The following is a 16,482-nucleotide window of genomic DNA, read 5'->3' as shown; positions in this document are numbered from 1 at the left end:
GTCTTATTTGCTTGAGTTTCATGGTTTCTTCTACATGTGTACTTCTTACAGAAATGACATACTACCATAAACAACAACAATAATAATAATGATGTGAAAGTCCATTGCAAGTGAATTGGAGCTTTGGAGAACAGGCTAGGTCTGGGAGTAAATGCCACTACTTAAATGTTTTAGGTTCCATACGAATTCATCCAAATAATGGCATAATAAAAACCAACAGCACCAGCAGCCTGATTCAGTACCCCGTGCCTGGTACCCTCACGACATAGTTGTGAGGCACGCTGCAGTCTCCGCTCTACCCACCCACTCAGGCACTGGGTATCTCACTGCGGGTCACTCCTGTGGATTAGGACTCGGGACTGCTGACTCTGCCCCAGTCGCGTGAATTAAGCGGTAGGACTCAGAGCCACATCTTAGGCTAATCTAAATCAGTGTGTCATCTGTTGAAAGCAAGGGAGCAGTGGTGGTTTATGCCACCTTTGGAGCTGGTTTGGTGCCTACCAGCTTGTTTTGTTTAATGCTTTTTATGATAACATTGCTTTGTGTGATGTTACTTTACATTTTAACACAGTTTTATTCAATGGAAGAGAAGCAGCATTAATAACTTCTGCTCGACATGGAGATGCACACAGATCTTGGGTATTTCATTCTGTCACTGCTAGCTGTCTACTTATTGTGCCGGCAATGCTGGTGTGGGAGGAAAATGTGCTAATTAAGTCCTCTTTTTTGTTATTTCAGGAAACCTACCATATGAATATAAAATAGTGATTGCTGGGAATCATGAACTGACATTTGATAAGGAATTCATGGCAGACCTTGTTAAACAAGATTACTACCGCTTTCCCTCTGTGTCCAAATTGAAACCAGAGGACTTTGACAATGTTCAGTCACTCCTGACAAATAGTATTTACTTACAAGATTCAGAGATAACGGTTAAAGGATTCCGAATATATGGTGCCCCGTGGTAAGTCTCAATTTAAACTTTCTTTGCTGTTTATTACTTGAACCACAGCAGGAATCATTCCTGCTGAAAATGCATGAAGCTGCTTTGTTGCATTGCCCTGCAGAACAGTATCGAACTTAGCTGTAAACCGCTCTGAAGCAATTGCCACATTTTTTTTGTGGATAAATAGGCTATATTTAGCCATATGTGTGAAATAAGAGAAAAAGAATTGTGATTATTTCTGTTCTGCCTGCTGAATGCACTTTAAAAATTGTGGACTCAATATCCACTCTGCTTGTGGATTAACTGCAGTGGTGTCTTAGTATGTATCAGGGAAGGAAGCTCCATTATATTGTGTGCTGTTTAGGTATTTATTTCTACTGTGCTAATAGATTAGTATAGTAGTATTAACACCCGCACAGCACAAAGGTTCAAGGCAGCAGGTGCTTTAAGCGTTACTTCTGATCAGTTCTAGGCATTGTTTTCTGTTGCCTGTAAAGTTGTGATAACGAAATTTCAAGCCAGTTTTGATCTCATTCCACCCCTGTGCCGAGCATATGCAGGAAAAATTGCTGTCCAGTTTTGTACTAAGGAGACTCTTCCTTGTTTTTTCTACGTGTTTAATTGTGATGCCTGATAACCTCTCTGTGGAGTCTTGGGTAGCACTTGCTTTAAATCCTCATGCTAACAACAGCCACAACCCTTTGAGGCTGTACCAGAAATCTGAACTTCAGTGATGGTGATAATCATTATGCTGCTTGGCATTCTCAATTGTCAGCTGAAGTACTTAGATGCTAATTTATGCACACCTATAAGAAGAGTTTATTATAAGCTTATAACTTATATTTTTGACGTCAGGCTTGCTTTAGAGGTGAAAGTAGGAGAGGAAGGGGGAATGGCAGGGGTTGCACCAAAGAGTGGGGCAAACCTATACAGACATTAGAAGTTTTCCCCTTCATCTCATGCCTATTGACTGTGCACTTGGTCCGCAGGCCTTGGTGATTCATACAACACCGCACACATTGATGCTTCTGACAATGCCTTTTTTTGGTCATATGTGTCCATTAGTGCTGGCTAGATAATGGTGGTTTAGCTCTGTACCTCACATTCTTAACTTAAGAAATTAATTTTTTAATTTAAAAGTCATCGCCTTTAGCAAGTAGTTAAAATCAGCCTGACATCGCTTAGCTAAAAAACAAACAAACAAAAAACCCAAGAACTCTAAATCCTGCAGTATCAGCTAATTGGGAAAGATGATCTTAATTCGGATTAGGAATCATCTCTTAAAGACATTTCAAAGTAACGTTTTTAGTATAGCAGCATATAACCCACAGAAGAAGACCGGGCACATGAAGGCCTTGGGTAGTGTGAGGTGAATTTGAGACTTGCTGCAAGGTGAGCAGTCGTGTGAGGTGGCAAGTTAGCTGCCGAGATTAAGATTGTGTTCAGCTTCTTTCATATGTATGTCTCAGACTCAGAGGGCTTGTATTCTGCAGGCATCCAATGATTGCGAAGTGTAGACATCTTTTCAGATTTATTTGGGGCAGATTTACCCGAACTCTGCTTACTACAGAGCTGCTGGAGAGATCTGGAGGAGAATGTAGAATCCCAGTCTGGGGAAAAGTATCTTTTGGAGAAGAGAGAGCTTGGTATTCTAAAATGGAGAACCATGTGATATGCCTTTACATTTACATTTATATGTACTGGCAAAATGTAGTGATCTTTTTTTTTCCTTCTTTTGCTTCCCGAATCCATAATGGCAATCTTGTTACCCTTTTGTCTCCAACTGCATTTAGAAGTTCTTTCATTTTGCAGGTATACACATGGATTGAGAATGTTTGTTCCGAAATATTAAGGGATGCCACCTCAAGGAACTGAGTTGTTTTAACGCTAACGAGCGAATGGCATATGTGTTCTGACCTAGTCATGGAAGATAAATGTTAATTATTCCTCCCTGTAATCCATTGATAACTAGATTTTTCCAATTAGTGATCAATGGGAAATAAAGCTAGATTGCTCGAAAGGCACGCTGAGCTCCAACCAAGTGCAGACTTCTCTCTCTTGAAGAGAGAGAAGTTAATTTGTGTTCAGCTGTGGAAAACTTTTGTCAAAGCCTGTTTTGAGCAGTGGTTGATGTGGAGGTGAGGCTATCATTTTGAATACAGCTTTTTAGATCAGCTAGTCTGCGTTTGGAGGATAGAGTCTTCTTTTCTTTCTTTCTCTCTCTGTTTTTTTATAATGACAGTTCCTGGAAAATGTGAAAATTCAGCTAGTTTCCTGCATTTTAGTTGGTCTTTGAGGGGAAGGAAAAGTCACATCAGATAATGGAAAAATCTGTTCCAAATCTGTTCTGTGCCTGGAAACGGAGACAGAACGATCAGACAAGTCTGTTAGCACTTCTTAATTTTTTTCTCCTTCCCCTCCAATCACATCTCACTCTACTATTATAAATCTTCAGATTACCCCAAACGAAGAGAATTTATGGGGGTTTTGTATGTATTTATGGCCTCCTTACCCCAATTAGTTCTGTCACAGAGTGGAACACTGGTCATTAACCCAGAAGATGCTCCAACCCTAAAATGAGATAAGTTGGCATGTTCAATTTATGTGCATTTTTGTAAGTATTTCCAGAGGGAAAAAATTCTCATTTGCTGATAAAGCTACTGGTTTTAATTTAAAAAGAGGGATCAAACCAAGAATAACAGCTGTGATTCTGGAGGTTTCAGCCTGTCAGGGGTTTCTAAGAAGTAATTGCCAGAAGACTGGGAAAACTGGCTATAAGTCATCTATCTATTTAGAAAATGTAAATTGCCAACTCAGTGTTACTACAGAAAAGAAATATCAGTCCATATTCATTACATGTTATTACTCATGGTACATCTGAAAGCTTTCTACAGACCTAAGAGAATTCAAGTAGTGCCTCCTAACTTACAATTTAGTAGAATTTGTATGTAGAAAATAACTTACAATACACGGGAGCATTCATGTGTATTTGCAATTGGAATGTGCGGTGGTGCATATCAACAGCCTCTAAGGAGCAGAAAATTTGAATTTAGCCTGATGGTTCTGAGAGTATTAAATGGCATTAGCTGGAGGGGAGTTGAAAACAGAGTATCAGCTCCTAAAAGAGAAAAGAGCAAGGGTGGGACATGAATCACGCTCAGAGTTCTGCTCATTTTCAGAGGTGGCGAATGTAACTGACATTTTCACACCTTAAATAGGAGATTCTTTGATGTACCTTGAAGGAGCAAAATGGCTGAAGATTTTCCATTTGGTCTATAGGTAACAATCCACAAAAACATTTCCCTCCTTTCTCTTCCTTCTGACTTTGTCCTATGAACCTGGCTTGTTTGGTGGGAAAATAACTGATATTTTGCATAAAGTGCAGTCAAAACCCTTAAAGATTCCAATAGAAACATTTTCTCCTTTGGAAATTTGAGATTGAGGCTACTTATTGAACAGGACAAAAAATACAAACAGTAATGGATATGAATTTTTGAATCTTAAAACTCCCTTTGTGAAGTATATGTAAGCATAACTCATATTGATGTATCTATAAAAGCATAAGGACAGACAGTCTGTTTTTAGACAGCAGCTTCAGGTGCTGAATATGTATAAGTGAATACGTATAAGTTTTATTTAAATTCAAATGTTGTTTTAAAATATGTGTTTTTTTAAAATTATATTTGAAATTGTTCATCCATGCTAAGGACTGAATTTACTATAATGTTACCGACGTTCGAATACAAGTATTCTAGCAATGTCTGTTTTCTAATGAAGCTTTAAAAGCATTCAAACCACCAGAGAACTGCAGTTAACTGGAGCCAGAATTTGTTTAAACCACGTTTTGACAGAAACAATTGTTCAGGGAGACTATTTTTCTCTGTTTTATTTTGTTCTGCTGTTCAGCTCTACAGGTAGCTTTTTTGGTTTCTTTGAAAGACAAAGATAGTTGAAATGAAAAAGTATTCCGATAAACCTTATTTTGTGTGCGTAGAAATTTATGGTAGTTAATTCCATGAATAACGAGGCAATAGGCTTATTTATAGATTTTAAATTCTGTTCTCCATAAAAATTCCACAAAAAATGTCACAAGCCATAAGTATAAAATAATCTAATAAAGCAATCATTTACATTATTTTTAGCTATTAAAATATATGGACAAATTCCACCCATATCTAGCAGAATGAAAAGTAAAACTGAAGACCCAAGGCTTTCAGCATTTATATTTGTTTAGATAACTATAGATAGATGAATCTTTTTGGGGGAAGAAAATGTTTAATATAAAAGCTAATTTGATGTAAATCAATGCATTTTAATGGTTAACGGAATCAACGTTATGGAAATAACTGAAAAGCACAAATGTAAAAGATGAAAATTGATTATTTAAATAACGACTGAAATCTGCGATTTGCATCATTGTGATGAAAATCAATTCATCCTGAATGAAGCTGGGGATAAAGCTCTTCCCTTCTGACAGGAACAGCAGCATTGTTCAGCAATATCCTGCACATTTGTCAAGTTGTAGCTTGTTCAGGTCTCAAGAACAGAAGCACAAAGCTGGCCTCCCAGTTGCTTTTAATGAATACTAGTGGGTTTTTCTTATGTCCAAGAATTTGATCTGTAGGGTGATCCAGAGGTCAAGAACAAACGGCTCACTATCGCTCACCTCTGCGAAGCCAAGGCTTTCGTTTGCTTTTTTTAGTAACTCTAGAGGAAGTGCCTTAACTCTTTTTCAGAAGCACAATTTTAATTGGCATAGATAATGCAGCCTTAAGAAAGTATAGACAGGTTCAGTCATCTCCTTTAAAAATAATGTTTTGTGCAATTTTTTTTCTTCTCTCTTTAGCCCAGTGGAAAATTTGGGGGGTTCATCAAATGGTTTTGCATAAGTTTGAACTTATTTCTGTAACTGCTTCTTTCGCTGCTTCTTTTGCAATCATATTTTAATACAAATAGCTCTTCAGTTAGTACATCTCCCTTCTTCTGATCAGTGTTTTCAGACTTTGTGTTTATCCTGTCAGAAAAGCATCAGATGTTGTTTTTTTCTTTTCAATTATAAGTTTTGTAATGCATCATGGATTTTGCTGACAGTCTTCAAGTTCTTGAAATAGCAAGCAAATTAACAGCAGATATTGAGCGTGAGGACTGGAAAACCAATTGGCAACTCACATGATAGGATTCAGATATACTGATGGGTTGGAATGGATCTCATTTCTTTTATTTTCATAGTCTTAGCTGGCAATTAGCTTGCCCCTACAAAAGGGAGGAATAGAAATTGGACTACTCAGCAATAAAGTTCTTCATTGCTCTCTAGCAGTGAGGAAACCGGGGGGAGACTGGACAAGGCTGTTGGTGTTGTACCAGTTTTTCGGGAATTCCGGCGTTTATGCAGTAGAACTCAGCAACTGAGAAAAGTATTGGCAAAGACTGAAGTCTGCTGTCTGTGTGTTAAACAAACACACCACCACTGTAGCATGGTTGTGTTTAAAGGTGCAGGCTTCTGTTTCATTTTTCTTGGCATTTGTCCTTCAAGTCTCTCATTTTAGGATCGAAGAATGTATTCCCCCCGGTCTAGAATTGCAGCGGTTTGTTTACATTTTTTGCCTTGTTGGGAATGTTGCTGATTTTTCTTCAGTCTCTTTGATATCAGATTCACTTCTAAGTAAAAAATTGTCCTGTTTGCTTTTAAAAGCTTTCTTTCTTTCTTTCTTTCTTTCTTTCTTTCTTTCTTTCTTTCTTTCTTTCTTTCTTTCTTTCTTTCTTTCTTTCTTTCTTTCTTTCTTTCTTTCTTTCTTTCTTTCTTTCTTTCTTTCTTTCTTTCTTTCTTTCTTTCTTTCTTTCTTTCTTTCTTTCTTTCTTTCTTTCTTTCTTTCTTTCTTTCTTTCTTTCTTTCTTTCTTTCTTTCTTTCTTTCTCTTTCCTTTTTTTTTTTTTTAATAAATAAATAGTGGAATGTTTGTAATTTTAAATATATTATCTCATAAGTCATTTTTAATACTATGATGCTAACCTGCCCTAGCTAATTCTTTGGAAAGCTCTGCATCCTGGCACTGGGGCAAATCATGAAGTCTTAACCTTTTCCTTCAGGCTTGACTTCAGCAGGAATAAGAACTTTAAAGTATTCATTACTAGTGTAACACACAAACTGTGTCTATTTGTGGGTGGAAGTCTAGCCGGTTAAAACAGACATAAAATGGTGGCTCTCCTAACTCTTTTGAATCTTTCCTAGTGTGGAAACGGGGATTTGAACTCCTTCAGAGCAGTACCAAACACATGGTTGTGGGAATCTGCTCTGTGTCTCTTAATTCCCGCTCCATTTTCCTGGAGTTCAGCAGGTGCTGCGCAAAAAAGCAGAGAGCCAGAAGGAGCGTGAGCTGTGCTGTTGAGGGGCTAATTATTTATGGTGGTCTCCTGTTCGTAGGTTGACGTGTGGTTTGCTCAACAGTGAGGTCACTTTGATATGCAAGTTGTCCATACAAAACCCACAAGTTGTGCTTCTGTTTGTAGTCTTGCTTTGGTTTGGTTTTTTTCGATTGCCAGCTGTCCAGAAGCAAGAAGTTTGCTTTCCTTTTGCTGAACACTAGTGACACAGTGGTCAACGTGGTATTTGTGTGCACTGAGCACGCTGAAAGCATCTGCACCCAGCAAGGAGTTAGGAAGAGTAGGTATTAATGAATATACTACAAATATCCTGACACTTTCAACTTGGCTGCTACAGATTTCATCTTGGGAGGAGGGCTGAACTGTCTTAAAGAATGGGAGCTGGGGAAAGAGGAGGGGAGGAGAGAGTTAACCCAAATGTGGAGATACGCCGTTCCTTACAGGATTGGACTCAGCGTTGTGTGTTGATGCTTGCTTGAATAAATTCTTCCGTGTGACTTCTGCACTTCACGACTCCTACTTTTCCATTTTTGTCTACCTGTATGTGTGCCATAGCTCTTTGTGGTGGTCTAGTACAGAAGGGGAGAAAGACAAAACTGAAAATTCCATGCTGTTAAGATGAACTGAAGAATTGTTTCACTCGAGGACAGCCACCTGCAGAGCAGGAGAGTGGAGAAGCAAGAGTGGGGCTTGAGCTTTGACAAGCTGACATCAGAATGGACTTTGCTTTGGATGGTGCTCTTCAAGCCCCATTACTTTCTTTCCTTCATTGCCCCTCTGTGGTAGAGGGAGCAGCTGAATGCTTTGAGTGACAGGCAAGGAGGCTGTTGGAGGATACGTGGGAGAGTGCAAGCAGGGCCTGGCTGATGGAGCACAGAGCAGGAGGAGGTTCAGAGTCCTCTGGAGGAGCTGGTGAGCCAGAGAAACCAGGACCCCAGCGAGGAGCTGAGTGGGAGACCAAGACTTTGTTGTAGGGGTAGGCAGACTACATGACTACACTCCCCATTTGGTGGGGAGTTATCAGCAGTGCTGCTGGTTTAAAAGTACTGGATGCACAAATCATTTCTAAGCCAGGAGTTGTGACCCTGAGTGAGAAGGGTCTACGTGGGGTGATACCTTCACAGTGCGAGCGTCGACCCACGCTGGAAAAATGTAGCCAAAACCTCCCACTTCAACAAGGTACCTAAATGTGCCAAGGTTGAGACATGGGTAGTTTCACTGACTCAGATTAGCAATAAGCTTTAATTAAGTATATAATTATCAGTTAAATACAGATATACATATTCAGAGCTTTGCTGAATTAAGTTGTAATTGGAAAAATAGGGATACTTTCAAGTGTCTTTACAAGATGCGGTGAAATGAATGAGATTGGAGCGGGGGGCGACAGGGGAGAAGGTAGGTCTTGTCCTGTGTATTGTCAGGAATGTGAAACAGGTGTAGTCTACAGGTAGTTTGCTTCATAGTTCATCTATTCAGGACAAAGAGGAAAAAATTTGGAAGAATTTACATTGCTTCAGGTGAAGCTGATGATAAAGCTCACATGATGTGATGGTGGTAAAATGCAATAGAAATGGAAGAGAAATTAAGTTCGAAAAACTGTATTTCGATTTAATACAAGAAGTAAGTCAAGTAGCAAGTGACTAAATTTTGTTAGCTCCCAGTGAAGGATAAGATTTCTCATGACTGTCTTCAAGATGATTTGGGTCATATTTATTTAATAGTTATTGATCAGAATGCTAACTTTACCCTGACATGTGTATGAAATGCTTAAAGTAATTCACAGAGGCTATGAAATAAAGCAAAAATTGCACAAGCACTTCAAATAAGAGAACACTGATCGTGAATCTGAGCATAGACATAAAGGTCAAGAGTGACAGCTACATTCATCAGATTTTCATGAGAATCCGTTCAGTAGAATAGACCTGGCACCTTACTTCAGAAGTGGTCAACACTCATGGATTCAGTTGAAAATCAATGAGACCGCTGGGTATTTATAACCACCTCTAAAATGTTTAGGTGCTAGTCTATATTATGGTCTGTGTGCATCCCAAGTATGAGAGTTGCTGACATTTCTGACTTTACTAGTTAAATGTCAAAATTTTAATATGGCTGAGAGCTATGTTTGTATACGTGCACGCAGAGGGAAGGCTTAAGCAGTGGTTTACAAGCAGGAAGATGTCAACAGCTTATCATTGCACCTTCGTAGATGTGGCTGAGTTGCATACACCCTTGAGTAAGTACAGAAGGCCTCACAAGCTGCGATGCCTTGCTACCTCCTCAGATAATTTTGCACAGACAAGGACATTGTTTTATGGCCTGCGTGCATGGTATACCTGGGAGAAAGTAATGGGAGTTACCACCTAGTAGCTCCATGCTGTGTTCCTGTTCTTTAGCGTTTTAGATAAACACTAAAAACAGTATCCTTTAATATACGTGCTTCACTGTTTGCGTTACATACTGAAATGCATGTCATGCTTGGAAACCCTGTGCCTGTGGCTACTTTGACAAAGGAAATAATGCTTCCTAGAAAATGAGCTCACGATGATTTGAAATCATCTGACACATGTGTCATCGTATGTATTTTGCGAGTAATGTTGTGAGTACTTGAGCATTGTATCCGCAGATCGGCCAACTTGTCTATCCTCTGCTTCTGGAGAGCTCTTGCCTTCTGTTTTGATGCTTCAGCAGCAGTTGCTGGATGGGTAGGACTGACAAGAAAGTTGTGTGATCTGGTTCTTCAAAAAGCCAGTTTATTTCTGTGCACATGTGAATCAGTGTATCTTACCAACAAAAGCTGATACTTGCAGCTGCTAACTGTATTGCCCTCTTGAGTAAGGTTTACAAGTTTGTACCCTGAGAATATACTTACGGATTGTGTATCACCTCAAACTTTATATAAAGAAAGCTTTATGTAATAAGGATGGATGAATCTTTCAATCTCCTTTTCCTGGCACAGACTTTAATGCATCTTGTTTCCAAAACTGGGGATGTAATAAAAAGAAACTGCAAGAAAGGTGTTCTCTTTAACACCTCTCTTCGTGTTCCATCTGGACTGCTTGGGACACTTCCGTGTCCTGCATCGCAGGAAGATGGAGGAGAAAGGCAAACTGAGTGCTATTCTGAAAGCTGTAGTCCTAAAGTGTTTCCCTTTTTAATATGGGATGCACCAATACACTGTAATCCCCAGGTTTATGGGTATCTGATTTTGTTTTCTCAGTTCTTAGTAGGTTTGTCTCCCTCTTCTGTTTGTGAATATAACACAGGTTTTATATTTGTTGAGAAACCTAGAAAATACTGGTTTAAGAGTGTCTTCCACTGCCTAACCTGAAGATCCTTTTTTATAAACTCTTAGATTTATGAGGTTCACGACTGACATTACTTATGTTCTTGTGTGTATAGCATTGGAAGAGGTAGAGCTTTTGGGAAAGCTTAGAAAATGTGGAAGTAAGTAAAGTATAAATCACTCTAGTAGAGTTCAGTGTATTGTTTAGTCTTCCTGTAGATAAAGAGATGCTCTGAAACATAAAGAATGAAATCTGTCCCTCCTGAAGTTAGAAGGACTTTTTTAGTTCATGCAGGATTTTGGACAGCAGATACCATGTTTTTAATGAAGCACTGGCTGGAAGTGGAACCTGCACTTGTTCTTGGACTCTGAAGCAGGGACGGGTGCAGCACTTTGTATTGCCATTATCTTCGCTGCATTTTGTTACAGCCAATCAAATTGACTACTTTCAAAAGCAGAGAAGTAGTTTTCCTCAAAGGCATGAAAAAGTTCCATCATTTTCCGTATGCTACTTGTGTAGACACTCCACATCGTACATGCATAACTTCTAATAGTTGTTGAACATTAGCAAAACTCCAGGTAATGAAAAAATGTACGTTATCTTGCATTTCGTTTCAAAGGGATTTATTTGTAGGACATTTCTCTGGCTGAGTACCTTTTCCTCAGGAGGTAGAATATCTGCTGCTCAGGATGGCACGGCAGGAGCCACACACCTCCTCGCAGGGCCAGATACGGGGTATGTGGGATCTCTGCTGGGTCTTAGCATCTGCTACCATATTGCAGTGGCAGCAGTGTTCTGAGTAACATTCACTTGTTATATGCCAGTGTTGTATTCGCTGATCTGTGTGTGTGTAACGGAAAAGTATAGTTCCTGCAAATTTTATAATCATCTAATATCAACAGAAATTTAAGTGATACTTAAAATGTGAGATGAAAGTATGTTTTGTTTCAGAGAAAGGTTGTTGTTGTTTCATAAATTTTGGAGTTAAAATACAGATAAAATATTCAGAGATGCAGAGGCTGATCATCCATTGGGAAGTGAGCTGCTTTAGCACAGAACAGCGAGACCTCACCGTAAGGATGTGCCTTTAGCTGATAATTACTAGCAGTCAAACTACCTAGTGTGTACACCTTTTCTTATTTATATTCCAGTCCTGTAACCTTCCCTATTCTCTTGTGCCTTTGTTCTATTAATCTACAAAACAGGGCTCGACTTGTGATTAGTCCTTAGAGGTTGTTTCTATTAATCAGGCTGCAAAACAGGTCTACTTGGATGTTCTGTTGCAAGTGCTTAATGTGCTTTCCTCATCAGTCCGTGGCACAGAGCTGCTAGGGTTGGCTTAAATGGCAACGAAATCAGCAATGTGTCTGCTGCACTTTCTTTGTGTTTACGTCTTGATTGTGTTGCTCTAGGATGGGGAAAATAGAAAGAGGAAAATAATTGGAGTCCTATAGAAAATTGCTTAAGTTCGTGACATTTGTGGCTACACGTTGGTAGAGAGCTAACCAGCAGCTGCAGGACGGATCCCGTCACAGCAGAACCGCTTCCTAAGTGCGTTTTGAATAAGAAGAACCTGCCCCATCTTTAAACGCAAGGATTAAAAGTCAAGCTTTGATCACAAATAGCGGGCTAAGTTTTAAACTCTTTTATAGAGTTTTAAAGATAAATCTATCCCCATGACGTTCAGAGGGTCATTTAAGATAGTGTGTATTTTTCTGCAGTAGGTAGAAAGCCAGACAGATTTCTGCTGATGTGTATATATAACAAAAAATAATCTAAGAGTTGGTGGAATATAAACAAAAAAACTCGAACTGAACTGTTCTGTAACACTTCCATTATTAGAACTTACCGTAAAATTTGAACAATAAACAGCATATGTAGTGAGAAACTAATCTAGTTTTATTATAGAAGATATTACTAACTATAAAAGCATAATGATTTATGCTTCTCATTAAATACAGTATTTCCTCCCCGTAGGAGGACAGTATCTATTTTTAAAATGTATCAGAAGAAACAAACCAGACCTCTAGTTATTTTTTCTATACTGTTCCTTTGGCTTTATTTTTTCTAAGTTTTTCTTATGTTGATTACGAATTTCTTTGCCAGCTCAATAAAGTCTGCCACTGAACTAAAGAATTTAGGCTGCTGTCTGGAAAAAACCCTGGCCCTGAGGCAGCAGGGTTTGCCTCAGCAGCTGTGCTTGCCTCTTGCTGTGCTCATGCCCGTTTTTTTCTGTACACGCCTCAATTTCTCTAGCGCGCAAGCTTAAATTACCAGCCTTCGCAAAACTGCCCCAGTCTTGACTTCCAGTGAAGCCTACACCTGAATTCTTGCTGGCCACACTGAGAACTGCTGCCTTACTGCTTCGTGCCATCATTTAACCGCTGATTTGAAAGGCTTTGTGCTGCCTCACCCCCAGCTACAAACCGCTTCATTAGCCTGTGGTTTGCCCAGCTCGACCTTTCATGGCCTAAAGAGCGGAGGGAAATGCCAGCGTGACACCTCGCTCCCTCGGCTGACGCAGTGCAGATGTAATGCCTTCGGTTGTGCCTCGTGGCTGACGTGATCCTGACGCAAGTAGCCGAGTGAGCGGCTTGCGCACGCCCCAGGAACCTGTTTCACAGCAATTAAGGAGAAGGGGTTCCCAAATGTATCGTGCCTTGCAAATTCACGGCGCCCGCTCTTTGTTGTGTTGGTTGAGGAGGAGCTGGGATTCTGGGTTACCACCACCTTCTCCCTGCGGCAAACGCGAGGTGTTACGGAGGGCTAGCCCTTTGAAGGTCCCATATAGTAAAGCCCTTTTTCAGAGGTTTACAGACTAGTAGCAACAGTCACTTAAACAAATTAGTAATAGTTTGTACTGTCCAAGGTGATTTGCTTTCCAATTCTAGCTGTCTTTGGATAATGCTGTTTCAAAGCTACCGCTGTGAAATTTTACATGTATTGTTCTTATTAGGAATTCAGAAGAAATAGGCCCCATAACATGGTTTTCTCTAGTCCTCTTTTGGTCATTTCATTTTCGCCAGCTATTTCTACTGGGGTTTTTTCTTCTTTCTTCTTTTTTCCTCCCTCCTTATCATTTCCCCAGTTATCAGAGAAATCACTCTTCCTGCATTGATTCATTTCGACCAGAGTCTGGAAGGCACAGAGAATCAGATTAACTAATATTTTGCTTTTGCATGTGATTAATGCTAATGCTTACAAAGAAGAAAATACTTTACTGTGATTTAATTTTCATTCTCTGGTTGATTCCCAGTGATTTAATTTTGCAGAGGGTTGTCTCTCTGCTTACTGTCTCTTATGGAATCATTGAAGTTAGAGATGGAAAAGACCTATTAAGTCACTCTGCCATCGCAGGATTGTCTCCTATGCTATATTTTTGAATGTTTTGCCCAGTTTCAATGAGTGAAGGAAAGGAGTTTTACTTAATTCCTTTCGAGATTGTTCCTTAGTGTAATAGGTGTTACTAATGGGAACTATTATTCCACTTACCTTCCTCCTATGTTCATTTCAGTTTTAAAAAAACACAAATTGTACCATATTTGATGAGATGAGCCTAAAGGTTTCTTGCACCTTTTGTGATGTTTATATTCTTGTATCTTTCAGCCCCTGCATCGATTGCATTACATATTCAATCTTTGTAATCCTTTCGGGTTTTTCTCTTTTGCTCTTTCTTATTTCTGGTGAGGTTTTTTTATTCCTGGGTGTTGGGTTTGGGTTGGTTGGGGTATTTTTTTTTTTTTTTTTTTTTTTAAATCTTCAGAAGAGGCTCAGAACCAAACCCTGGTATTCCGCATGGATGTCACTAATGTGCTATATGGTTGAGTAGAGATACTTGGCTAGTTGATGTAGTGTGGTGACCGTATGTTTCATTGCTTCTGCAGAAAGTCCGGACTTGCATCGCGGTGTCTTTTTTGATGTCTTGTGATACATCCATGTGTGTAGCCCAGATCATTTTATTCTTTTTCCCGTTCATGTTGCAAGCTCATACATAATTTGCTGTCAGCTGCTGCCCTTAGGTCTTCTGTTTTAGCTTAATGGCTTTTGAGTTTCTTCCTTTCACTGATTATTTATGTTTTTTAATTCTTCTCAGATGTATTAGCCTGCATTTCTTTCAGAAGGAATCCCGTTTTCGTACTTCTCTCAGTGTTTCTAACCTCCTTTTGCATAATTTCTCTCCCCACTATCATGTTTATAACACCTCTCACTATATTGAAATCTGTGAATTTAATTAACGTACTGTTTACCCGTTCTTCCAGATCATTAATAAAGATGTTAAATAAAACTGATCCTAATACCAATCCCTGTGGCAATCCACTGGCACCTCCCTTGTGCTGCTGTAATGTATTTGTTTATAGCCCTTTAGCCACTATTCATCTGTGTGATAGTCCTCACAGGCAAGCCAATTTTAGGTTTTTGAAAAGGGATTGTATCACATTTTGCCAAAGTCTGGGATGATACAATCTACTATATTATTTTCATCTACTGACTTGACTGAATTTAATGTATTTACGAAAATTAAATGTGATGAAATAGAGCTATGATTTTGGAGCACTTTGAAATCTTAGCAGCTGAGTAGTTATAATCTCCTTTTTTAGAGCAATTACACCTCCTCCATCCCCACCCAGCCCCCCACCCCAATTACACCGTAATTTTATTCTGTGCTGAATTTAGACTTGCTAGGAGATAATTCTCAGTATCGCTCCTTAATTCACGGTGTATAGATCAGCACCACGTTTCCCACTGCTTCTCGAGGATCTGATTTTGAAAACAAGAGTACTCCAGATAGAATTCTTCTGTTAATATTTCAAGCTTTGAATTGTCTATTGCTTACTTGTCAGCAGTCATCATGGGCAGAGCTTTGTTATTTTGTAATTTTTATTTATATTTATATATATATATATATGTATGTATGTATATTTGTGTATATATGTATATTTGAATATACATATATACACACATACAATAGACATATATGTATATATGTATATGTATGTGTGTATATATATACACATATACAATAGACATATATATCTCTCTCTATTTGAAATTTCATTGACCTGTTTGCAAAAGCAACAGTAAACTCTTGCCTTAGTTTTAAGTGCACACTTTCATCCTTGGGAAATTTGTAAGATGTATGCATGTCCTTAAGTTCAACATGGGTTTAAGTGCTTTCTTGCTGTGCAGCTTGGGGGTATCATTTGGTTAGTTGCCCACTGAATTTATATTTCATTCAAATTCAGAGATATTTTAAATTGCAGTAGGAAAAATCTGTTTCTTCCTGACTTTTTCCATTTACATTATGTGCATCTGTATGAACTTGAATAACAAGTTGTGTCTTCAGCAGTTGAATAAAAACGATCTTGGGAAATTTCTGTTTCTTTTATGTATGTTTGGCTTGATTTTACAAGCTCAGTGCAAAAATCAATTTTTACATTATAACATGTAGTGTGGAGAGTTTATTTGTCACAGCTTGGTTGGAATGGCATGCTGTTCAAATCACAACTGAATCATCATAACCAGGAGAAGAAAAAAGGTATTAAAATATGGGTCACAGCCCTGATTTACGACTGTGCTAATCCAGAGCTATAGTAGCATAAAACCAGAGCACTTGTTGTTACCTTTTGGCTGGTTAGGGCTGGGGAGTACTGCAGTCTGAACGAAGAAATCACTCGTGGCGTGCACGGTGCTCATAACATTGCTGACTGCTCTGAGCCGGGACTTCTTGCTCCTTCCTGCGGAAGAGGGCAACTTCTCCAGTGGCACTAAGCAGTGAGGTGCTGTATTAAATGACTTGAAACAGAGCGATTTTGATGTCACCCTGCAAGCATTTAAATCCCACTGAAGTTGGGGAAGGGAAGGGAGGTTGGGA

The 16,482-nt window shown here is 39.0% G+C and overlaps 1 protein-coding gene across 4 annotated transcripts in view; it reads left to right on the top strand.

The window, feature by feature from the left end:
* Positions 1–16,482, top strand: part of MPPED2 (metallophosphoesterase domain containing 2) — a 110,982-nt gene that overhangs the window by 61,698 nt on the left and 32,802 nt on the right. For all 4 annotated transcript variants that reach the window (XM_075502048.1, XM_075502049.1, XM_075502050.1 and 1 more), the window contains one exon: positions 739–964. In XM_075502048.1, the coding sequence (XP_075358163.1) occupies positions 739–964 (226 nt within the window). The remainder of the gene's footprint in view (positions 1–738; positions 965–16,482) is intronic.

This window comes from Mycteria americana, chromosome 5, assembly GCF_035582795.1.
Source record: "Mycteria americana isolate JAX WOST 10 ecotype Jacksonville Zoo and Gardens chromosome 5, USCA_MyAme_1.0, whole genome shotgun sequence".
Classification (NCBI taxonomy): Eukaryota; Metazoa; Chordata; class Aves; order Ciconiiformes; family Ciconiidae; genus Mycteria; species Mycteria americana.
Note: the sequence above shows the minus strand (reverse complement) of the source record. Positions and strands in the feature narration are given on the sequence as shown.